The sequence below is a fragment of the Castor canadensis genome, chromosome X (assembly GCF_047511655.1).
Source record: "Castor canadensis chromosome X, mCasCan1.hap1v2, whole genome shotgun sequence".
Lineage (NCBI taxonomy): Eukaryota > Metazoa > Chordata > Mammalia > Rodentia > Castoridae > Castor > Castor canadensis.
In genome coordinates, this window is record NC_133405.1 from 124,161,469 (window position 1) to 124,187,119 (window position 25,651).

Here is a 25,651-nt window from a genome sequence, read left to right on the forward strand (position 1 = left end):
AAAACTGTACACATGCACCCTAGCTTCTAATAAAGTCCCATCTTCCCTCGTTAGTTCTTCAGAAGTTTAATGAGCCACTGTTTCTCATGGAAGTGTGTGATATTTCACACATATGGATCCCAAAACAGGAGTTTTTAGTTCAACGCAAATTCTATGAATGATTAGTTATTAAGTGTGATGGTTCTTTCAACTAATTGAGTTATTCTTGCAATGTAGCTTACTTAATGTATGTGTTGTTGCATATTTCTATTTATGAAAATAGAAGCTGCAATGAAAGATCCTATGAAAAATAGTTTGTTTTACAATGCTATTTTCTAGAATCAGTCATTAAAACATACAACAGTGTGCCCTTTGTTCTGACAAGCAGCATATGGCTTCAGGGAAATATAATATAGCACATGTATAAAAAATGGAATCTTATATATTGGAGTCAATGTAATAACCCTTACTTATATAATGTGGCATTTAAAAAATGAACTAGATTCCTACTAAAATCAACCTTTTAGACTATATGCTATTTGTGTATTTCTAGGACAGAACCAAGATCACAAAAAATATTTAACACATGTTTGCATAATGAAAAACCTTTCTATTTTACTTTAAAATTTAACATAAATTTAAAGTTAGTTTTGCAAGGTATTTTTAAATTTCCTGTAAGATTTTCTCCTTATGAAACCTTTATGTAGTAAAGAATCACTAGTTTACTCTTTTCTTTCCATAACTCATCTAGTAGTCATCAATTACAGTCATGTCTTCTGATATCTGAGTTGCCTTTAATATGTTATTCATTAGGCAAGTTAATATTGAAATTCATAGAAAAAATGTAGAAGTAGAACGGCTAATGTATATAAACATACCATGAGCATCAAGTGTGAGTCTACCCTTTAAAAAGTAATTCCAATATTAATTTATCTTGACCTCCTGCCTTATAATAGAATCCCTAATTAAACAAATCATTGCTTAGAGAAGATACATCTTGGACAAAAGGAACAAGCTGGAAGAAGTTATAGCTATATACTTAAATGTCAAGATGAAAAGACTTTAAAAGACTATATTTGCATATTTCTACAACCACAAAACACTTATAAGGATCGAGGAAAGGAGTAGAAACAGTAAGCTGTAAAACATTACGTTCCATCCACACTTTTGTGTCATCTGTAATAAACCTCTAAATTCAGCTGAGTTTTGCCAAAAAAAATTAAGACAATTTATTCATTAAAACTGATATTTTCTTTCTGAATTATTATATATTTTCTCATTCAGACAACAAACTTTGAACTTTTAGTTTACAGAAGAAAAGCTTTCAAATAAAATGTTTAATCTACACAAACAGATGAAAGGGGAATTGCTGATCTTAAATATTACTTAGGTCTTGAAAAGGATAAAGAGATGAAAAAGGAGACAAAAAACATTCTTAGCCTTGTCCTAAATTTATGTATGACACAGAAATTGAAAAGGAGTGGTTTTCTGAGATAAGGCTTATTAGCTGGGGTGATTTCATTCATTTGACAAATACTTCTTGTACACATGTGCCAAGTATTATTGAAATCTTCTAGAACAGACATTGTTAAGTCCTAATAAAATTCCATAATCAAATGAAAATATGTGGGTTCTATGTTTCAGAAGTAGGACATTTTCAATGGTGAGAACAGGGTCATCTAAGTTTATTAAAAGCATGAGCTGCATAATTAGAAATTTTTGTATTAGTAGACCACGCCAAGTTGAGCTGTCCATCCTTGGCATATAAAATCTTTATCTGATTTTCATGTCCTCAGTAACCTTTTATTTTCTCTAATTTCATCATGTAATTGGATTGAAGTTAAATTGGAATGCTTCAAAAAATCTAATTATTTACTTTCAGCTTCACTTACAGTATGAATTGATTGTGGACTACTGGCATCAAACCTAATAGTAGCAATAATGATAACCAATATTTTTCTAGTTACTACTATGATATTGTATACATTATCACTGCCACCTAAAACCCTCTTTATTAGTATTGGTTGTGGTACTAATAATAACAACCAACATCTAATTACAACTTACTAAGTGTCAGTGTTTGTGGTATGCACTTTACATAGATTCTCATCTAAAACTCTTTAATGTAGGTGTTATTTCTTCATTTTAAAAATAAGAACACCATTGAGAAAGTTCTTACCTATACCTACTAACTCCAGAGTATTTCCTACTCTTTCTTGTATCAACTTAAGAGTTTGGGGTCTGATATTAAGATCCTTGATCCATTTTGAGTTAATCTTGGTATAGGGTGATATACATGGATCTAGTTTCAGTTTTTGGCAGACTGCTAACCAGTTTTCCCAGCAGTTTTTGTTGAAGAGGCTGATATTTCTCCATCGTATATTTTTAGCTCCTTTGTCAAAGATAAGTTGCTTATAGTTGTGTGGCTTCATATCTGGATCCTCTATTCTGTTCCACTGGTCTTCATGTCTGTTTTTGTGCCAGTACCATGCTGTTTTTATTATTATTGCTTTGTAATATAGTTTGAAGTCAGGTATTGTGATACCTCCTGCATTGTTCTTTTGACTGAGTATTGCCTTGGCTATTCTTGGCCTTTTGTGTTTCCATATAAATTTAACAGTAGATTTTTCAATCTCTTTGATGAATGTCATTGGAATTTTGATGGGAATTGCATTAAACATGTAGATTACTTTTGGGAGTATAGACATTTTTACTATGTTCATTCTACCAATCCATGAGCATGGGAGATCTCTCCACTTTCTATAGTCTTCCTCAATCTCTTTCTTCAGAAGTGTATAGTTTTCCTTGTAGAGGTCTTTCACATCTTTTGTTAGGTTTACACCTAGGTATTTGATTTTTTTTGAGGCTACTGTAAATGGAATTGTTTTCATACATTCTTTTTCCGTTTGCTCATTGTTAGTGTATAGAAATGCTAATGATTTTTCTATGTTGATTTTATATCCTGCTACCTTGCTATAGCTATTGATGATGTCTAGAAGCTTGGGACCTCATAAAACTAAAAAGCTTCTGTTCATCAAAAGAAATGGTCTCTAAACTGAAGAGAACACCCACAGAGTGGGAGAAAATATTTGCCAACTATACATCAGACAAAGGACTGATAACCAGAATATACAGGGAACTTAAAAAACTAAATTCTCCCAAAACTAATGAACCAATAAAGAAATGGGCAGGTGAACTAAACAGAACTTTCTCAAAAGAAGAAATTCAAATGGCCAGAAAACACATGAAAAAATGCTCACCATCTCTAGCAATAAAGGAAATGCAAATTAAAACCACACTAAGATTCCACCTCACCCCTGTTAGAATAGCCATCATCAGCAACACCACCAACAACAGGTGTTGGCGAGGATGCGGGGAAAAAGGAACCCTCTTACACTGTTGGTGGGAATGTAGACTAGTACAACCACTCTGGAAAAAAATTTGGAGGCTACTTAAAAAGCTGGACATCGATCTACCATTTGATCCAGCAATACCACTCTTGGGGATATACCCAAAAGACTGTTACTCCAGAGGCACCTGCACATCCATGTTTATTGCGGCACTATTCACAATAGCCAAGTTATGGAAACAGCCAAGATGCCCCAGCACTGACGAATGGATTAAGAAAATGTGGTATCTATACACAATGGAATTTTATGCAGCCATGAAGAAGAACGAAATGTTATCATTCGCTGGTAAATGGATGGAATTGGAGAACATCATTCTGAGTGAGGTTAGCCTGGCTCAAATGACCAAAAATCGTATGTTCTCCCTCATATGTGGACATTAGATCAAGGGCAAACACAACAAGGGGATTGGACTATGAGCACATGATAAAAGCGAGAGCACACAAGGGAGGGGTGAGGATAGGTAAGACACCTAAAAAACTAGCTAGCATTTGTTGCCCTTAATGCAGAGAAACTAAAGCAGATACCTTAAAGCAACTGAGGCCAATAGGAAAAGGAGACCAGGAACTACAGAAAAGGTTAGATTAAAAAGAATTAACCTAGAAGGTAACACCCACACACAGGAAATCAATGTGAGTCAATGCCCTGTATAGCTATCCTTATCTCAACCAGCAAAACCCCTTGTTCCTTCCTATTATTGCTTATACTCTCTCTACAACAAAATTAGAGATAAGGGCAAAATAGTTTCTGCTGGGTATTAAGGGGGGGAGCGGGAGGGGGTGGAGTGGGTGGTAAGGGAGGGGGTGGGGGCAGGGGGGAGAAATAAACCAAGCCTTGTATGCACATATGAATAATAAAAGAAAAATGAAAAAAAAAATAAAATAAAAAAATAAATAAATAAAAATAAGAACACCAAAACTCAAAGAGGTTACTATGTGTCAAATCCATATGGCCAGCAAGTTGCAAAGCTTGAATTTAAATCTAGGTGTATTTGGCTAAGACACATTTTCTCTCACTGGAATACAGTAACTATGCTGGTGGTAGTTGGCTATACAATGTTATGGTGGACAGGCCTATTATTCAGGAGAACAAGCTGATGTGATTTTTTTAAAAAATTCTGACAGAACTTGGAATGGGCATATTATGATTACCTAAGGAAATTAATAACTGAACTATCCCAAAAGGCTTTTGTGGTGGACTCCAATATTTAGAGAAATTAAAAAGCTAATTATGTAGGTTGTTACATATTATATTTTACTACAAAAAATTAAACCCACATGCAAATAAAAATATTACCCAAACACACAAAATTAATGGTTATAATTAGAAAATTATGTATTTTAAGCATGACTACACAGATTGATGAAGTGTATCCAAAATAAATTCCCTTTCAATTGAAGGATGCACAATTAACTTTCATATAAAAATGTATATAAGGTATAACTTCAGTACATACGGTCAAAAAGAAGCCATTCAAGGTGCTTACCTTAACCATACTGACATTGATAAGCACATTCATAAAACTCTTACAATAGCATTTAAGATTATTTATTTATGAAGGAGGTAAGCAATTTGTGTAGTTCCACATTTTACTAGTATTTATTAAGGGTAATCAACCAAATTTTATACGTTTGTATTACTGTTCTGTATAACTGCATAAATACATTGGATATACATATAAATTAGAAATCCAACAAACATCTAGTTTAATTAAAAAGTATATATATTCAAACAGCAAAAACATTAACTGTTATATTCCAGCGCTGCCTGGGTTGTTGAGACTGGTTAACACATTTTTTAAAATACAGGAACAGGGGACTAGGGATACGGTTTAGTGGTAGAGTGTTTTCTTAGCATGCGTAAGGCCTGGGTTCAATTCCCAGCCCCACAAATAGGAACAATACTCAATTTTTGAGTTCTCTACTGTATAAGGTAATTTCAATTTTAATATATTATAACTTAAATTTAGTTCAACTAAAACACAATTACAAATTTGTGAAATAAGCACAAGTAAATTAAGAATTCAAAACTGTTGGTTCAATATAAGTCATAGATTTCAGCTTTTTACAGTGGTTAAAATTAATTTTCCTGGAATGTAGACATTTGAAAAACATTTTAGTTACACCATGAGCCAGTTTACCATTTGTCATGGAACACGAAGAACCACGTAGCTGGCAATGATGTGAACTTTTCCTACTGGCCCCAAAAGTATGACTCAGTGCTGTCCTGAAGTGACCATACTTCTTATGGTGGCAGGAAGAGTTGTTATTACATCTTTGAAGCAGCTATCAGAAAATGTACATTATGAGACAGTTCATTCTCAAGTGAAAACACTACATAATTTTAACTTTCTTAAAGGATGACAAACCTTGAAAAATACAATGCCTAAAAATTAACATGTAAAAAAGTAGTTCTTAAAGGAGAGTAAATGCCATTAGAGAAGATGTTTAGAATGGAAACACAATTCCATTTCAGTGGTGAAAGGAAAAAAGTACTTTGCCATTTTCAATAATTAGTGATATTTGACAGCACACATAATGCAAGAGACTTCATATATTTGTTTCTACATTGTTAAATGTTTTAATTTAGTCATGTATTCTACTTAGCCTATACATTTATTTAAAAATAATTACCAGAAATCTCACCATGGTCATGTAATTTGCATACCTTAAAATGACTGATAAATGCAAATGCTACACTGCTATACTGTGAATTTTAAATAAGCAGTTTTTTTTTAATTCTATTATTCCAAGTGTTGAGGTTTTAGAACTAAGACGGGGTTGTTGGAAAGAAACAGGAATGAGAATGGTATTATGCAAAATCCACTATATTGAAGGAAATGACATCCAAAACAGGTTTAGAAGATCTCTAAACAAAATTTACAATAATTCTATAGTCTTAATCTTTCAAATACACTTTCTTCCTTTTTTATGGGTTGTGCCTTATAAGTTTTTTGTTTCCTTTTGTGTGGTACTGAGGCTTGAACTCAAGTCCTCACACTTGCTAGGCAGATGCTATACCACTTGAGCTGCTGCGCCAGCCTCAATTACACTTTCTTGATGTAGCAATGTCAACTATTAGAACTACTATATGATCCAGCTATACACTCTTGGATATATACCCAAAGGAATCAAAGTCAGCATGTGATAGTGATTTCTGCATACCCATGTTTATTGTGGCATAATTCATAACAGCTAAGTCATGAAATCAGCTTAGGTGGCCATCAATTGAGAAATGGATAAAGAAAATGTGGTGTATGTACATAATGGTTTTGTTTTCAGTCCTAAAAAAGGACAAAATTATGTCATTTGCAGGAAAATGGACAGAACTGGAGATCATGTTAAGTAAAAAAAGCCAGACTCAGACAAATATTATATGCTTTCTTTTGTAGAATGTAGATTTTAAATACACAAAAAAAGTAGAAAGAGGACCATTTGGGAAGAGGAAGGGGATCAGTGGGAGGGCGAACAAGGGAAGGTAATGAGGGAGGGTGAATATGACCAAAGTACACATACATGTATGAAAATGTCATAATGAAGCCCATTATTTTGTACAATATATGCTAATAAAAATTAAATAAATCAATTAAAAGACATCTATTTATATTTGGTAAGGACCATTTTATTCCAATAAATTAATTCCAGTAGTATGATTGAAGTTGCTTAAGTAATATAGATAGTTAAGGATTATATTGTCAAAAAAATCACATGCTAATTTTGGATGCAGGTATATTGTTCATAATTAAAATGGGAATTTATTAAAATAAGTGAATTACAACACATTATTCAGCACAATAAATCACTGCTTCAGCTCTAAACAGACCTTGGAAACTATTGTGTGCTCAGATTTGTGTTTAATACTTTTGTGCTGGACTATGCTAACAATCTGCATAGCTTTAGAAAATGAGATTTAAAATCATTGAGTCATAGCACACAGAGATTAGAAGACCACTGGGAAAAGTTTTTCCAGCAGTTAATGGCATTTTAACTCTCTACAAATAGGGTTTGGCATTATCAAAATCTTACATTCAATTATGATAAAATGAAATCTAAAATAAACATTCTTAATGAGGAGATTATTCTATGAAGTAGGCTTGTGGTATGTGTTAATCAAGATGTGCTCTAGCTTTGTCAGAAATGATCAGAGAATTCATTTTTTCTTCCTAATATAGATTTCTTCATAATAATGAAAAGACCTATGCAACACACTATTTCTGAGCTTTCCTATATTGAGTTCTTTGTCATACTAATTTTGCTACTAAAAAATATGTAAGTTTAAACAAGTCTTTTAACTTCTGTAGGCTCAGTTCCTTTCATGTAATATGGTGGCAAAAAACCAAGAGATTCCTAAAAATTCTTTTGCATTCTAGCTTTCTATCAATTCATCTTATAGACTGTACAGAGAACAAGAGTGTCAGTACGTAGAGAAACTGTCTGTTCTTTTATAAAAAGAAATGTTATAAACTATTTTAAATAATATTTTTTCAATAATGGGCAAAAGAACTTTGTGTTTCAAATTTGCTTATCAACTATGACTTAAATCATACATGTTGTTAAAGGTCTATAAAATAGTTATAAATTTTACTAAGAATTTAAGAGATATACTTATAGAAAAAGGAGGGGGAAAAAGAAAAAGGAGAAAGATATATGACCTAATAGCCTAGGAATTTTCCAACCACAATTTGTGATGGTGGTCTAGACCAAAAGAATTTAGATACATCTAAAACTTTTGTTACACAGAAAGTGTTCATGTAAAGCTCATCCAGTTTTGTGCTTGTCATTTAATTACTGGACAGAATGAAGTTAAGTTGAAAACGTCAAAAGGCTCAATTGTCACTAAGAGTCACTAAAGTGCATGTACATAAAATTAAGAATGCCCATCATTCGTTTTTTCTAAACCACATACAGGAATGAATTAGAAAACTTAGAATCACAGAATCTCAAAACTTTTAAAGCCAAAACATATCACTCAGCTTTCTTTTATAGGAAAGGAAACCAGAAATCCAAATTATTTATACTTGGTAACTCTGATAATAGAGCTGTTTTGCTGGGTGTGGTGGTACACACCTATAATCCCAGCATTGGGAAGGCTGAGGAAAGAGGATTGTGAGTGTGAGGCCAGCCTTCACTATATAGTAAAACCTTGTCTCAAAAACAAAAACAAAACAGTAAAGCTATCTCATTCGTATGATTTCATGTTTTTAAATATGTTTGTTTACTTTAAAGTGCACATTGCTTTAAAAAATGAGTTTATGGATGGCTCAGAACAAAATACTTCCCAGAAAAAATCCAAACATTCTTCAAGGTTTGAATGAAAGTATAAAATCTGGTATACTGTGATTTAGGATCATATCAGCATCAAAAAGATTAAAGAAGTAGCAGTAACAACAAAATCACAGTGGACAATATTTCTGAAAAGCTTTAAGGTCAACATTGCTACAGTTAAACTGGTTAAAAGAAGGCTCTTAATAAATGTCTATATTTTAAGAATTCATCTAATTTTTACGTGAGTTGACATCATTTTTACAAGATATACTACTGTTGGGAATACAAAAGCATTTTTCCAAGGAAAACACAAATAGAGGTCAAATCTAAGATGAAAAACAAAGCTGCTAGTAATAAAAATTAAAATCCAACTTTGGTAAAAGTACACTCACTTTCCAACAACCATTCTGTATAACATGGGATCCAATTTGCAGTCTTAATGCTTCTCAATTGTCCTCAATCCAAATACCACTTGTGACACATGAATGAGAAAAGGCATTGTTTTGCCAGTGATTCTCTTGTTTTCCGTGATCCAGCTCAAATGAATTGATTCATTTGTTTTTTACAATTGTTTCTCCTATGAAAAGTCAATACATTCTTGCTCTAGTGCTCATAAGTGCCTATCATATTCATTGCACATATTTGGTGTTTTACAATAAATTTTATCACTGTATATACAACATATGATGATAAAATGCTTACATTCTAAATGTCTGACAAAGTCAGAAAAATGAAATTTCAATGACCATGAGCCTTTTGATAAAATAATGCTGATAATACTAAGAAACCATGATACACAAGGTATACCACTGAGATGAGGTCTAAACTGATTGAGACTTAGCCATGGATGGCAGAGATATGAACAGCAATGCCTTAGGACCTTTGTACTGAGTTTCCTTTTAGAAAAAGTAGAATATAGCCATTCACTTGGCTGAAGTAATTAAATGATCATCTGACTCAAATAAGAAAAGCTAAAAAAGTAAAATTTGGAGAGAAATGCTCTAATAAAGCTGTTAGAAGAAGTGGCTACATAGATGACAAAAGCTAGTAAGAAGGAAAGGGCTCCAAGAGAGATCCAGCCATCTGAAATCCATACTCCAGCAACATTTTAAAACTAATATAATCTTCTTTGTATGCCACAACTTAAGATAAAGATATGTGATCTATAGCCAATAATTATTTCTAAGTTGGAATAACCTATCTTGGCCACTGTCAATTACTTCATTTCTATATGAATTTTATCATCTTGACTAAATTCTTAATTAAGCACATTTTAATTATCTCCATTTTTAGATAAAGAAATCAATGGCTTAAGAAGTAAAAATATGGGGCTGGGGATATAATCCAGAGGTACAGTATCTTCCTAGCATGCACAAGGCCCCAGGTTCGATCCCTAGCATCACAAATGAAAAAGAAGTAAAAAGATGACTTAGACACATAGGGAAAATATAGGACAGAATTTGGGGTGAACCACAATTGAATACACTTATCAACCCAACTCAATACAATACATAATTTGTACTGTCTTACCTATAAAATGCTTCTGTTAAGTTTCTATTTAATTTTTTTATCTCTGAATGAAGTATTGAAATGGAAGAAGAGAAAGATAGGGAGTAAGTCTTTTGACATGGCTACAGGTGATAAACAGGTGATAAAGATGTTTTCAGCAACCTTGAAAGGCATCAATAGGCATTTTCATTTGGGAAAGGAGAATAATAAATTCAGGGCATCTTACAAGATAGTGATTACTATAGAATGATTATTCTTCATGGAAGAACTTCTATCTGCCTGAACCCTGAAAAAGCTTCCAAGTCTATTTCTCACCATTTGCATTTCACAAATCATATAAATAATACAATGTGTTTTTAACATTCTGTCTTTAATTATTATAATTGGCTATACTATTGTAATAACAAATCACTGAAAATTTGTATCAATTTATGAAAAGAATTACTGAAAAGTTTTAAAAGCAACTTCAATCTACATCTTGCCCACTTGCTCTGAGATAAATTCTAAAATTTTAAAATACTGGAGCATCTTGGAAAGTCAGACTATCCTTTCCAGTCACACTGCATTCAAGATTGTTTCAAACCCTTGACATTTAATCTATAATCTACACAGGTTGTTTTTTTTTAAGGTTTCTTTAAATATGAAACATTGTTACCTTATTAAAACAGAAAGCACTCAAACAAACCAAACTCTCCTTCATTCTTTTGAGCACATCTTAAGAATACTATATAGAAAAGCAGAACCATTTTACAAAGAGCTCATTAATGCATACCTAGTATGGTACTCACAGGGCATAAAGTCCAAAAAAGACATTTAACAGCAAACCAGGAAGACAATTCTATAGCAACCACATCAACATCAGAACTTCAAAACTTTACTGATGTGGATTAATAACAAATACGTCAAGTTGAAACTGTGACAATTATACTTTGATTTATTATGATAAGAAAAAATTACCAGGTTAATACATTAAGTTCTTGGTCACAGTTTTGTTTTGTTTTGTTTTTTTACTTACTATCAGAGCTAGTTCTTTTTAGAATTTTCACACAAGTAAACTATAAAGCAAGGAACTTGACCAAAAACACAGAAGTAAGCATAAGCATTAAGGTAGTTCTTTTTTGAAATTTAATGTAAGCTTAGAGATGTGACCAAAGGAGGTGTCAAATTCCAACTATCATCATAACCCAAACAAGGGCTAAACACTTTTCACAGACCCATTATGTGATGAAAGTAAGGTGAAATATTGGACTCACTGAAGAAAAATAATCAGAAAAGGTCTTTTAGTAATATTCAGTTTCAGCAAATCTGTCCTAGGCAAATATCAACCCCAAGTAAAAATTTGTGCACATTTATACACACATTTTTATTTATACAGCTGAAAATCAATTATTATAAGCCACAACCTTTATTTGCTCAAATTTGTTCATGCCTCATTTAACATTCCTACACAAAAGTGTCTGCAAAAACAGAAACTAGAATTACAATGAGTGTTGGGAATCAAGTTTTGTTAAGAAGGTTTAGAGTAGCACTCTTTTCTGTTCAAGAGTTTAACTGCAAAATGGTTTGCATCGAGGTAAAATAAGGAGATCAGCTAATTTTTAGAAATCTTAATCTTATCCAGATATATTAAGTTTCCTTTTATTACACATATTTCCTGATTATATAAGGGTAATTTAAATAGGTAATCGAGTAAAAGATTAAGTTCAGTAGGATGGAAACCAGTTATAACATTCATTCAAGAAACCCGCTTTTCAAATCCTAAGAGTATGAATTCATTAAGCTAAAATATTTTCTTCATGTGTAGAGAAACATGAAATTTACACAGGAGAGAAGAGGTGAGGCAGAGAGTCTTGATGCTGTGCCAGGGCTAATACTGCCTTGTGGGAGCACTGTGAGCATTTTAAGTTTTCGTGATTTTTCATGTGAAAGAGTTGCCTCCAGAGAGATGAGCTAAAGTTATTTCATTATGAGACATTGCTCATCATTTGGTGTTACCAAATTTAAAAATCAGAAACTTTAATTTTTTATTTAAACTTCTTATTTCAATACAGTTTAAGTTCTACAGAGAAGCTGCAAAGATAGTCTTGAGAGTTCTTATGAGCCCCTAACCATATTCTCCTATTATTAACATTTCATATTCCTATGGTACATTTGTCACAACTAAAGAGTCAACACTGGTATACTGTGTTAAACTAAACTTCGTACTTACTGGAATTTCATTAGGTTTCTTCCTAATGCACTTTTTCTGTTCCAGGATAGCATTAATAACGATCACCAAGTCTCCTTAGCCTCTTCTAGTCTGTTTCTCACCTTTTCCTTATTTCTGATGATCTTGACAATTTTGAGGAGTATTGGTCAAATAGTCTTTAAAATGTCCCTAAATTTGGAATTACAATTCCAAATTTACATAGTTACAATGCAATTATGAGTTTGAGGAGAGAGACAGCAGACTGCCATCATTATTGCATTATATCAAGGATACATGCTATAAAAATCACTTACACTGATGATAATTTTGATCACCTGGTCAAGGTAGCAATTCCCACATTTCTGGAAAGTTACATGCTTCTTCCTTTCTACCTTCTACATTATTTAGAAGCAAGTCACTAAGCACAACTATAATCAAGGAGTGGGGACATAGGTGCCACTTCTTTGGTGAAGAAGAGTAACACAGTTTATTTGGAATTCTCTGTATTGGAAGTTTTTCTCTTCCACTTATTTGTCTAGTCATTTATTTACATTAGTATGGATTCATGAATATTTCTTTCATACACAGGGTTAAAATCCAATACTACTTTATGTTATTGTTCAAATTTTCCACCTTTAACTAGTGGGAGCTTTTTCAGATTATCTCTTGAGTTTCTGACATGCTCTTAGTGTTATGTTTTCTGAGTACTTCCTTACTTTCTGGCACTGTAGGATGCACCAGGCTCACCCTGGAATCTCCCTGTCCCAGACCTACAATCTTCCCCCAAAAGATTCGATTCTTTCCCAGATCCCTTTCAAAAGCTTAACAGGTATTATTAGGATGACATATCAAATGAGTCTGGCCTATTACTGCTTAATATTCATTTTTTATTCTAGTATCTTCCATTCAATTGATTTTCCATTTTTTAATATATACTATATAGAAGGATTTCTGATCTTAATTTTAAAATATCATAAACTCTTGATTAAATCCAGATATATTCATTACAAGTAGGTAAAAATAAATTATTTTCTTTTTGTATAGTCATAATGAATATTTACTTATAGAAACCCATGTTATCTTAGTATAAACTATTTTTCTGTTTTATTAAAATGAGGGCACTGATTATACACTGATTTTTGTTTTTGTTTTGTTTGTTGTTTTTTTGAGATAGAGTCTTGGTATGTTGTCCAGACTGGTCTCAAACTCTTAGGCTCAAGCAATCCTTCTTCTTCAGCCTTCCAAGTAACTGGGAATTCAGATGTGCACCGGTGCAATCTGCTTCCATTTACTGAATTTTTTTAAAACTATGTGTTTAGGAATGTTATCTGTAAATTTTGTTTCAGGAGACACTACATAATGCCCTTTATATAAAAAGTGGTGTTGGGTCCAAAAAGATTGATGTAGGGAAAATAAATTATGGTACAATATAATGCATATACCTATTTGGATCCCGATGAAGAAAAAACTGTAAAAGAATTTATGACATTTGTGAAACTAGAAATTTAAGCAATTATATATTGATAACATTAAGGAATGAATTTTGGTATGATAAAAGTGTTATAGTTGTCCAGTTATTGTTCTGCTGTATTTATTTTCTGCGTGTGTGTGTGTGTGTGTGTGTGTATGCTGGTTTCCAGTACAAATATAAGAATTAGCTGGCAAAATAGCATCATTTGAAAAAATATCACAAACATAAGAAATGAATGCCTTTAAACATTAAATCAGAAACATTTTAAAGTTAATTCAGATGGAGATTCACAGTATCATCACATTTAAAATTCTATTTCTAAAAAAAGTCTGCTTTTAAACACAAGATGTAAATAGATATTTCAAAGAAAGATGAAAGTCTCAAATATCCCCAGATAAGATTAATTTTAATTCACAGGGCTTTTAAAAGAAAAGCACTGTAGGAGAAAAATTATTTTGCATAATAAATAGACAAGGATAAGGCAACTTCAAAATACTGTAATGACCACAGTATATAGTTGCAACTTGTTTAAAGTGTCCATTGTCCTTGTGTGTGTGTGTGTGTGAGTGTGTCTGTGTATTATAAAAATTGAGAGACTTCATTCTCTCCACAATAACAATTTATTTTCACTTACTTTAAAACTACTAAAGTAGGGTCACCTCAATTCTATTAAAGGAAAACAAGGAGAAACAGAAAACATGATCTTTGTATTTCTACTCTGAACAAATCTGCTTTAGGTTCCTATATATATTAGAATATATTTCAGACACAAAACTACATGCATCGTTTCAAAATATAATGTAGATGGAGCTGTACCTCTCACTACCATTTAACAAGTAATAAACCGATCAAAAACCTAGCTTAGCTTGATCACTCCATATTTTGCACTTATTTCACAACAGTTTATTAATTCTGATTAAATTTTCTCTAGCACTTAAGTTGCTTTTTAGATTCAATAAGGTAAAGTATATCACAATTTGGTATATGATAATGGTTTTCAAACAAAACAATTTTAAGGGACAAGTCAAGATGTGTACATATGTAAGGATTTCACACTATAGGAATGCTCTAAAGTCTGCAAGGAAGCACTGATCAAATGCAGACAGCAATACTAACCACTGCCGAGTAAATCTGAATACAAGAGTTATTATTTTAAATGAAATATGAAATGTTCATAACATCTATCATCAGGCACCATGTACTTTTATTAGCAATTCTTTGAGAACAAAATGTCTTCTCAAATTAATTTAGAAGGTAACACACATGTACAGGAAAGCAATGCGAGTCAATTCTCTGTACAGCTATCCTTATCTCAACCAGCAAAAACCCTTGGTCCTTCCTATTATTGCTTATACTCTCTCTACAACAAAATTAGAAATAAGGGCAAAATAGTTTCTGCTGGGTAGCGAGGGGTAAGGGGGGGATAAGGGAGGGGGTGAGGGGAAGGGGGGAGAAATGACCCAAACATTGTATGCACATATGAATAAAAGAAAAAAATGTCTTCTCAGCACTGAGTTGGAAGTAGCAGTGTTCTGAGTTAGTTTTTTTTTTTTTTTTGCCAAGGCTTAGATTGAGTAGAGAGGACCATCAAACTCTCAGGTTCACTACAAAATAGAAACACTGTCACCAAGACTACAGATGTGTGTGGCATCTTGTCACTAGCTAGAGTCCTATTCAGAGTAGAATCACTTCACCATACACACATATCCTAATAGAGGCCAAATGGATGTAGGAACCACAGTCCACCTTACCAGACATTAGAGAAAGTGGGACTAATGGAAAGGATATCTCCATCTTTGAAAGTATTACTGAAATTCCTCTCATGTCACACCTAACTCAGGTAGAAAGACACAGTAGAAACAGTATATATTTTTAAATCAGTTAGAAATCAAACATACAATAGAGATAACTGCATATTCATGTTTATCACAACATTATTAACAATATTCAATTTATGTAATCCGCCTAGCTGTTCAGTAACAGATGGATGGACAAGGAAAATGTTATACACACACACACACACACACACACACACACACACTGGAGTATTATTTAGCCATAAAGAAGAATGAAATTATGTTGTTTTCAGGAAATGGATGGAACTGGGTATCATCACATTAAGCAAAGTAAGCCAGACTCAGAAAGACAAGTATCACATGTTTTTGCTTATATGCAAAATCTAGATTTTTTTAAAAGGCATGAAAGTAGAAGGGGGACTATTTTAGAAGAGGAAGGGGACTAGAGGGAGGGGGTACAAGACAGAGGAATGGGGATAAACATGAACAAACTACATTACATGCATATATGAAAATGTCACAATGAAACCCACTGTTTTATACAATATATGCTAATATAAATAAATAACTATGTACAGTAAATATATGGATATATAAAGTAATTCATTCAACATTTCTAAGAAAAAAAATCTCTCTAAGCAAAAGTTTCCTCATCTATAAGGTGTAGTTAATTCCAATCTTTCAGGGCTAGGATAGTCACTAAAGATAATGTAAGAAAGCACCAAACACAGCACATGGCAGGTAGTAAGCACTTAATAAATATCATCTATTATTAATTCTGCTTCGGAAAGATCACCGAGAGAATGCAACGTCTTTCTTAATGAAAAATAAAATCTGACATCTGTCATACACCAGGCATCATTTTAAGTAATGTATACCACAAGAGAAAATATGGTCAAAAATAGAAATACCTTTTTATTTGGTAATTCTAGGTAATACTGTCACCTTTATTTTATAAAAACTGAAAAAAATGGGCAATTGTTTAAACTCTAAGACCACACAGCTAGGAAATAATGGAGTCAGGTTATAAACCCAAGCATCTTATTCCAAAGTGATGTTAACTGGACTATATTATGTTGCCAATTTTTAAAGGGAAGAAAATTCGGGAAATTAGAAAGAAATCAAATCTGTAAATAATATATACATACCTGGACTGGGTCCTTAATACACTAAATTGTATATCCAATTCAGTAGGGGATAAAAGAGTTGATGTTAAACGTAATTCCAGCTATATATTCTTGTCAAGATGCTTAACTTCTCTGTTCTTTACTTATATAAAGGTATTGATAAATATCCTTTACGTTACTTTTAAGGATTATTAGGAATAGAAAATGTAAGGTACATGAGACCTTTGGAGTTTTGGCAAATGAGAGGAAGAATCAAATTTTATTGTGCAATGTTTGCAAAAAAAAAAAAAACTCCAAAAGATTTAAACAAAAAGCATGATTCCAAAAATATAAAAATTCTAACTAAAACTACAAGCAATTTCTGTGATATTCTCAATATGAAAATGGCTCCTGAAAAACACAGTACTTGAAAACACTGTATTAAACTGCATTCTCCTGTGTCAAACAATTTCTTTCCAATATTGAAAGCATTATTAGACTGATCAATATACCCTTCCTTGACATACTGAGTAATTTTCCATAGGAGCCCAGTGAAGTTATAACAAATTTCAAATAAATTGAATCTCTATTAGGTTTTACCATATTTAAACTCAAGGCATGTCTAACAATGGACTAGAAGGAAAAATGACCTAATCCCAAAATATTCCACAGAAACAACTTCTCTCTGCATGTGGCAACTCAACACAAACTAAAAGCCTCTAGTCTAATAGAAAGCAAGGGAGCAAGCTTCTGGATAAGGAAGGCTTGCACCACTGATTTTAAGCAATGCTGGTGCCAGCAGAGACTGCCACAAAGTTCATCCTGGCACCAATATGGAGGGAAATGGAGAAGAAGCACATAGCTCTGACATAACACATTGGCTTTATACCATATGGAACTTGGTTTCCACATAGGCTCTGGCAAGCCAATAATAAAATTAGCAACTGGACCTATATGCTTGTTTTGAGCAACATTAGCAAACCTTCCACATTTTCTCTTTTATATGTATTTAATATCTCAGTAGAGTGTTTGGAAAACCAAAATATAAATGAATTACCCAAAATTGAAACCTGAGCTTTCTGCTCTGCAAGGAAAAAACTGCAAGTCTCCAGAGTATTAGACTTTTTGAAAAGAATGTGAGTGAAGAAAAAAAGCACAAGAATAAACTCCCATATACACAAATAAAATACCAACATCAAAATTATAACAAATATTCAACAGATGTTAAAAATAATAATTCAGAAGAATTATTTAAGGCTAATATTTAAAGTTTTTTATTAATAAATTACACTGTGTGTATAACCAGCACCTTGTTAGAAAACAGACTCATAATCTTTGGTAAACAAATTTTAAAAAGTAAAATTCTGTATCTAAGCCAGATTTTCATTGATTTGTTGTAGGCATTACCTGAGAAAATGTGTTGTAAGCCTGTTTTTAAAATAACAGATGTATCTGAAACAAAATAAAAAGTCCATGCAAACAACAATATAAAAAGGATATTGGGCAACGTTTTAAAAGGCAGCAAGCATATGTATTTTCTTCCTGTCTACCACTGTATCTGAAGATTATCCAACCTACCCAACACTAATTTCTAAGAACATTCATAAAAAGTAAATATATAAAAGCCATGTTGTGATACTTAACATTAGTTATGTAACAATGTTTTTAATCACATATTAATGTCAATATAAGTCTTACTTTATTTAGTAAATCTCAGTTTAAGATGCTATAACTCTCAGGACCTTAACTTAAAAGGTCAATTTTGCCCTTTGTAATAACAGGAAAAAATGGAGAAATGGATTACATTAATTTTATCTTTTCTAAACCCAACTACCACTTCTCAAACTTTTCCACTGTTGTATCCATAATTACTGAGCAGAATGTACTCACAACCCTTGGAGATCTTGGGAATGCACCTTTACAAACAGCTTGCTGCAAGCCTAAAATTACTGTTAAACCTCTGGTTCCATCTTTAAAATAATATCAAACTTTCTTTCGACATGATAGATATAATATCTGTGCTGTTTTAATATAAGATAGCATTTAAATGCTTAGCAAAAATCAACTCTTTGGTTGATCACTGTGCTTTCACAACCATAGAAATACACCATTACACTTTCTGTTTTTAGTCAGATACTAAACCATGACAAAAATCATAAAACATAAAAAATTTTAGACTCCATTTTCCCAAATTGCCTGCTCTCCTTTCCCTGTTTTAAGTTAGCACAGATGTTCCATTCTTCTGCTATGCTTTACAGAATCTAGTACTTCATCTTTCACAATAAACCTTACATGTGAGATACTGTAAGGTAGTCACATAGAAAACTAAAAGTCATAAAGAACAAATTAAGCTCTAATGCAAAGTTGCTCTGCTATAGATGAACATGGTAATTTATCATTGTTTTAAGAACATTATTAATATTTAAAAGCCATCTCCATTCTTCATATAAGAATCTGGATCAATAAAATTCTAAATATCCAAGAACATAATGTTAATGATGTAATTAACCTTCAAAATAACTCATTTTAACATTATTTCCAAATTATTCCTGAGAAACAGATTTGAAACAGCTGTACCAATTCAATACACATTCTTTGTGGGCTTATTTTTTGGCAGGCAAAGTTTTATAATGTGGTATTTATTTAAACTCAGGACATGATGAGAGTTTTATTGTCTTTGTGAAATGCAGATTTGTTCTTGTACTTTTTTGCCACCTACTCACACTCCTCCCTCACTTTCCCTCTCTGCCCATCTCTCCCCTTCAACCAGACAGACCTAGACAAACCCTTCTGGTTAATAACCCCATCTCAACTCCGTAGTCCCTTGCTATGCCTCTACATTCGAATACATTCCTTTTAGGATATGCATCAGTTAAACAGTTTAAATAGTTGCTAAAACCACATCCTCCTCCCCTTGGACCTCATCTTGATTCACAACATTATCGTTTTGTCTTTCCATTGGTGCTTGTATGTATTAATATAATCTTTCTTTAAAAAATGTAACAAATTGTACTAGTTGGTACCTGTCTCTCTACTGGCATAGGTGTTTCAATGTTACTGCTATCTTTTAAAGAAGTTAATTTCTCCAAAGCAAAGAATAATTTATTTAAAATGATCCATTAAAGCACCTTCCATACAGAAGTGTAGAATAAATAATATCTGGGGACCAGAATAATTCCACATAAATATACTCTTTCTTCCTAATCAGGACTAAATTATGAGTATTAAGAAGCAAATGTTAATGACACTACAAATAAAATGTTTTTTGAGTTCTATACATATGGAAAATGTGTATTCTTTGCATAAAATAATAAGAATTCCTGTTGCAAAAAATGTCAAATCCAAAGTAGATGATTATTAGAGCCTACCTAGTCACCCTGCATTTGAAAAAAGTTTAATTTTTAAAAGGAAATGATACAACCAATTCAATCAAGTTTAACATGTATTTTACAAAACATACCATCAAGCTCCTGCATAAAATTATTTCTGATCTCTCAAGACAATTTAACTAAAAATTGTGACATTTTCCTTATCAATTTAAGATAAATTTCAACCTAAGCTCTTGGTTCTATAAAGAAGAATAAAAAAAATTACTAAAGAGCATTGTACCTGTCAAAAGTTCTTTGCCTTATTAGATACATTCTCCTCTACAGCATTTAACATTTATACTGAATAGGCCTTTCCTTATCATTATACTTTCCTCTATTATGGGTTTGTGTACAAAACACCGGTTTTGTTTTTTATACCTAAAATAACATATTTCATTTTCCATCCTCAAGAGGGCTGAGTCATCGGGATAGAAATCAGAAGTCAGAGACTGCTTCTTGAAGAAAATGGTTTAAACAGGAAAAGAGTAGAGCAGTTGATTACAGAATGGGTTGAGAAAAGGCTATCTTTAAAATTTAGATTATTTTAGGGATTATAATAATACAAGTTTGAGAATTAACAAGAGTTAATTCCCACACACCACAAGAGAAGAGACCAACAGCAGGGCCTGTTGGTTGACTCCAGAAATCATGATCTTTTTATTTGACCCAGAAAGAGATTAAAGATACCTAGAAGAACAAATAATGTATACACATGTAAGTAAATGTAAAAATGATAAAATAAAAAATTTTTTAAAGGAGCTAGTACTAGAAAATAATAACTATTGCAGTCATGTAGCTATTTTAACAAGTCTCAACGTTGGAAAAGCCATAAAAAGAAAGTTGGAATTACTGGATGTGAGCTGCACAAGGAAAATTAATAATGGGGGCCCTGAAGTGTTCAAAGATTTTTGCTATTTTTTAGTGAGCAAAAAAGTGGAAAAAGACTAGGGACTCAAGCAACTGCAGATTGTGAATTATTTCCAGGCTCCACAAGTGAATAAATAGGAACTGAAAAAGAACATATTTTAGAGTCACAGACTGAGCTTATTCCCCTCACCCCCACCCCAGTACTGGAGATTAAACCCAGGGTCTCATGTTTGTTCGGCAAGCTATGCCCATGCCCTGCTTTATCCAATAACTTCTTTGCTTTTCTTCACTTTGTAAACGATTTATGTTTTAAGATTTTATCAAAAGTATATGAGGACTGAATGCAATTTCCAATTGAAGAAGGTTGGTTTCAAGTGTTAAATGACAAACATTTGATTTTTCTCCAAAAACATTTTTATAAACTTAATTTTAAATTCATTTCAAGGTTTGTAGAGTATTCTAATTAGACAGAATTACTGTCAAAAATAATCTGAGCTATAACTACTTATTTTCCTGACTCATGAGTTTGTGTACTTCCTACAACTAACATTAACAATGTATCATATTAAATATTCACTGTGAATAGAAAATTTGGTGACTAATGGGTTTTATAAATACTGGAGTTGAGGGGTAAGCAACTTACATCTTTGCTAATAATTAATATATAAATTTTATATTTTATCTCCCTCAAGAATGTTTAAATAAAAAAGCAATAATAGGTCAAAATGAATTACAAAGTGTAATTGGTCCTTCATGCATAATCTTGAATACATGCTACTAAAGCTCAATAATTTTGTCATTTTCCCTTTCATTTCTGTCTCTGATGACTGAGTTTCTATATCACTTCTATAAGTCTTCTAGAATCATAATATATGGCCATGTCTATTCTTTTCTGTTTAGTAAAGAGAAAAATATCCTAGACAAAACATAAAGAATGTACCTTACTAAATAGAGTTATAAACATTTATGATTGTGGCCAGCTGAAAGCATATGCCATATATGCTTTAAACGTTAGGGATGATGAAACTGTCACACTAGGATCATGCTCTGAAGAACTTGCACAATGCTGTAGCTGTTTAAGAATCTTATTCATTCTTTGGTACTTACTTTATAACACTAGACATTATACAACATTAAATGAGGTTTAACCACCTCAAAGCTACAACCTAAATTAGCAGTTGACTTTTAAACATTTCTGCATCTGAGGAAAGGGTGAAAAGTATCTTTAAATGTCTTTTGTTAAAGTTTACTTGGAGAGAAGAGTAGAGAAAACTAAGGTAACAGGTGTAAGTTACAAGTTGAGGAAATGTTCATTTCATTTCATTTTCTGACAGTATTTCAAATCAAGTTTATAAGAATATTATAGAAATTTTAGCAGTAAGCAGTTTGGGACTTGGAATAGGTAACTTGGACCTGAGATGGGTAATTAAATCAGTCATTCTCTTTCAATCCTTTGTTATACAAAGATACACAAATTCTATCTTGGCTATTGAATTGATCTCTTCAAATAGCTGTAAAATGCATCACCAACAAGTATGAAAACAAGTTATCCAACTTAAATATAATGTATATTTAAAAGCACAGCTAACAATATTAACCTAAATTCAAAGAAACTGTGTTTTAGGCTAGAGAGATTTTCAAAGGACTAGGGTACTTGAAAACTAACCATGTGCGTCAGATTACATGCATCATATGTTGTACTTGCTTCAGTGGACCTAAACCATGGAGAGAAGGGAAACTGCAAGAATGTAACTGGGTGGGAGGTAAAGAAGATGGAGTATGCAGCACTCACTACAAGCATCATGGGAATGTGTAAGAGGTAGTCTATGATGGTGATCTGACTTCCATGGAGCCAAGATAGGTTTTCTTTGGATATTGCAGCGACAGACTCAAATTAAAGTAACCTGTTAGACAAATTCAAAGAAAAAGTTTTAATTAAGCATTCACGCTTTCTGCATATTCTCTGGCCCTTTCTTCCATGACTGAGAAGCAGAGAAGACAGATGTTTTTCTGTGTCTGAGAAAGGAGGCAGGGACGTGAGGGAATTTGTGAGAATCTAGAAAGCTGGAATTTCAATAGCAAATATGGAAAGAGAACAAGCAGCAGAAAAGATGAGCCACTGCAGGACTTTGTCTTAGTCATCTTTATAACCCCCATGGCACCTTAGCACAATACACTGCACATAGGGGGCAGTCGATAAATAATGAATTAGGTTTAATTCAATTCACTCACATTTATACTGTGCTCTGCAGTTACAAAGCACTTTCCACATATTAGAAAATAAAAGGCAAAATGAATGAAGTACAACGGGGCAACTGAGAGATAAAAGGAAATCAAAATAGATCAAGGAAAATCCACAAGAATGAGCAAATGGCCAAAAGGTTGGGGGGGTAGGGGGAAAACTGAGTTTCTTCCTATTACTTTTGATCCCTTTCAATCACCCCACTTTTCATTCTAAAGTACCTGAAGCTTAGAAAGTCTGGCTACTAAGCAAGCCCTAACAAGGGGACTCGGTCATATTCGGAACATTTTCAGAGATGATAAGCCCTGGAGTCTCATTCTATCCGGAGTTTGTGCTCAGGTAGGACCTTTAGCAAAGCTTAAATCTCCTAAGTGTCTTCGAAGCGTGCCCAGGAATCCTTTATTCCATACCCTCCTCAGAGTTGGAGCTGGGGATGCAAAGAGAAGGTCTCTACAAGCCCCTAAACTCCAACAACAGAGGGAGGTAGTGAGGCAGGAAACCCAGGAAACTAGAGAAGAAGCCCATGTTTGCAACTAAGAGGGCGAATGTCTGTAAGTGTGGTTAGAAATTGCCAGGGGAAAAAGTCGGGCAGGGCGGGGGGTGTCTTCAAGATAGATAAAATGAGAGGGTACTCGAATGCGCACCATCTTCCACCTGGCATTGAACCTCTGACAAAAAGGTCCAAAGCTTCAACTGGCCTGAACCCAGGGAAGCAAAGGACTCCTGGAGATGCGCAGGACACAGCCTGCACGTACCAGCGCGGATGCTGTCCCAAGGGAAGCATGTTTTCCCCACCCTAAAGCAGCGCTCACCCCTCACCCAGCACCCTCAGTATAAGCTACAGGAGGGGACTCTCTGGCTCTAAACAGGGGCGACCGCGTCCTGACCCCATTATGCGGGCTTAAAAGTTGCCAGGAGAGTTGGCGCTGGAGAAGGCACCTGGCAGAGGCGGCCGCCGAGGGGGCGTCAGGTTTCCAGGAACAAAGGGACTAGGGAACAGACGACCATGGAAGCAGGTCCCTGGGGCTCCTCCCTGATGTGGGAGACAAGGGTCGCCAGGTTCTTGTGTCCTGGGGACGCCTAAGAAAGCGGGGAGTGGGCAAGATGCGGCGGGATTCTGCTGTCCGGCTTCCTGCCTCCAACCAGGTGGCGCCCGCCGCCCTCTAGTTCTCCGCGCCCCCTCAGGCAGAAGACAAAAGGAGACCTGAGACCCCAGGCCCCTGTCAGCCCCGGAGGACCTCCGGAGGACACCCACCGTCCCCCGCCCCGCGTACCACGATTAGCCGGTGGACGCTCCGATGGCTGGCTGTGCCGCGGCGGGCGCCCCCCGCCTCCATCCCTGGTGCCGGGACCCCGCGCCCCAGTGTTGCCTCGCCCTCCCAAAGCCGGCATTACCTTTCATCCAGTCCACTACTTGGCTGGGAGACCATTTGCTCACTGGTTCCATTATCAGAGCCATGGGCACGGTGTTGGTTCCGCGTGGGGCGCGGAGCTCAGACACAAAACGAAGTCAGCAGCCTGAGCCGCCCTCAGGTGGGGTCCGTTGCCGGCCGCAGCCTCCCAGGGCCCGCAGCGCGGAGAAAGGGGCTTTTGTGTGTCGGTCTCGCCGCTGTACTGTGTCTTAGCAGACCGTGGGCAGCAGCGGTGGGAGCGGCGACGGGGAGGGAACCACGCCGGAGTCGCGGCTCCGCACTGGGTCTGCTCAGTCCCAGCTGAGGCTGCAGCTGCGGCTGCTGCCTCCGCCACTCCGCTCGGGTCTCTGTCCCGCGGGGCTTCAGTTCATGGCTTTAGCTGCCGAGGGTCGGGGCGCTGAGGGAAGAAACCGCCGCAGCGCGCCTGCAGCCAACTTGCCCGCTCGCCTTGCGCGCGGGAGTGAAGCCCCTGGCACGACGAACTGCCTGGCGGAAATGACGAGGGGCCTCCTGCCACCCAAAATATCTCTCCGCAGCCCTCGGGTGCGGGGCGTGCGCGCCACGAGCCCCCCGCCCGCTCGCTGGCGCGCGGTCCCGCCCCCAGGGCCGACGGCAGGCGCGCGAGGCGCGTGCGCGTGTCAGCACGAGGCCGGAGCCCAGGGTCTGTCTGACAGGCAGTCAGGTGCGGGCTGCTCACAGCCTTGCCTTCCCGCCCTGGGGTCCGCCAGGGCGCACAGGCGCGCGGTGAGCGCGTGCGCAGCGGCGGCCGACAGCGCGAGCCGGGCTGCCTGCCTGGGGTCAGTCAGTCAGGTGCGGGCAGCCTCACATGGGACGAGGCGGTGAAGCGGACTACCCACCAGTTGAACGCTGACAGCTGAGGTGGCTCAGGCGCTACAGAGGGGAGGGGGACACCCCGAAGCGCGCGCGGCTACTACGTGAGCCGAGGCTTTCCTTACTCTTGCCCTCCCCGCTGCTGAGTGGGCTCCCGAGGTGATTCCCGAAGACCCACGCACGCCTGCAGAGAACGGAGGCGTGGACTGCT

At 35.3% G+C, this 25,651-nt stretch overlaps 1 protein-coding gene across 5 annotated transcripts in view; it reads right to left on the minus strand.

Moving 5' to 3' along the window:
• Cnksr2 (connector enhancer of kinase suppressor of Ras 2) overlaps positions 1-24,976 on the minus strand; it is a 258,842-nt gene extending 233,866 nt beyond the window's left edge. For 4 of the 5 annotated variants that reach the window (XM_074063313.1, XM_074063312.1, XM_074063310.1 and 1 more), the window contains exon 1: positions 24,593-24,804. In XM_074063313.1, coding sequence (XP_073919414.1) covers positions 24,593-24,656 — 64 coding nt within the window. In that variant the 5' untranslated portion in view covers positions 24,657-24,804. Of the gene's footprint in view, positions 1-24,592 lie in introns of all 5 variants that reach the window. The other variant, XM_074063315.1, reaches the window with a different exon arrangement.
• Between the last annotated feature and the right edge of the window lie 675 nt (positions 24,977-25,651).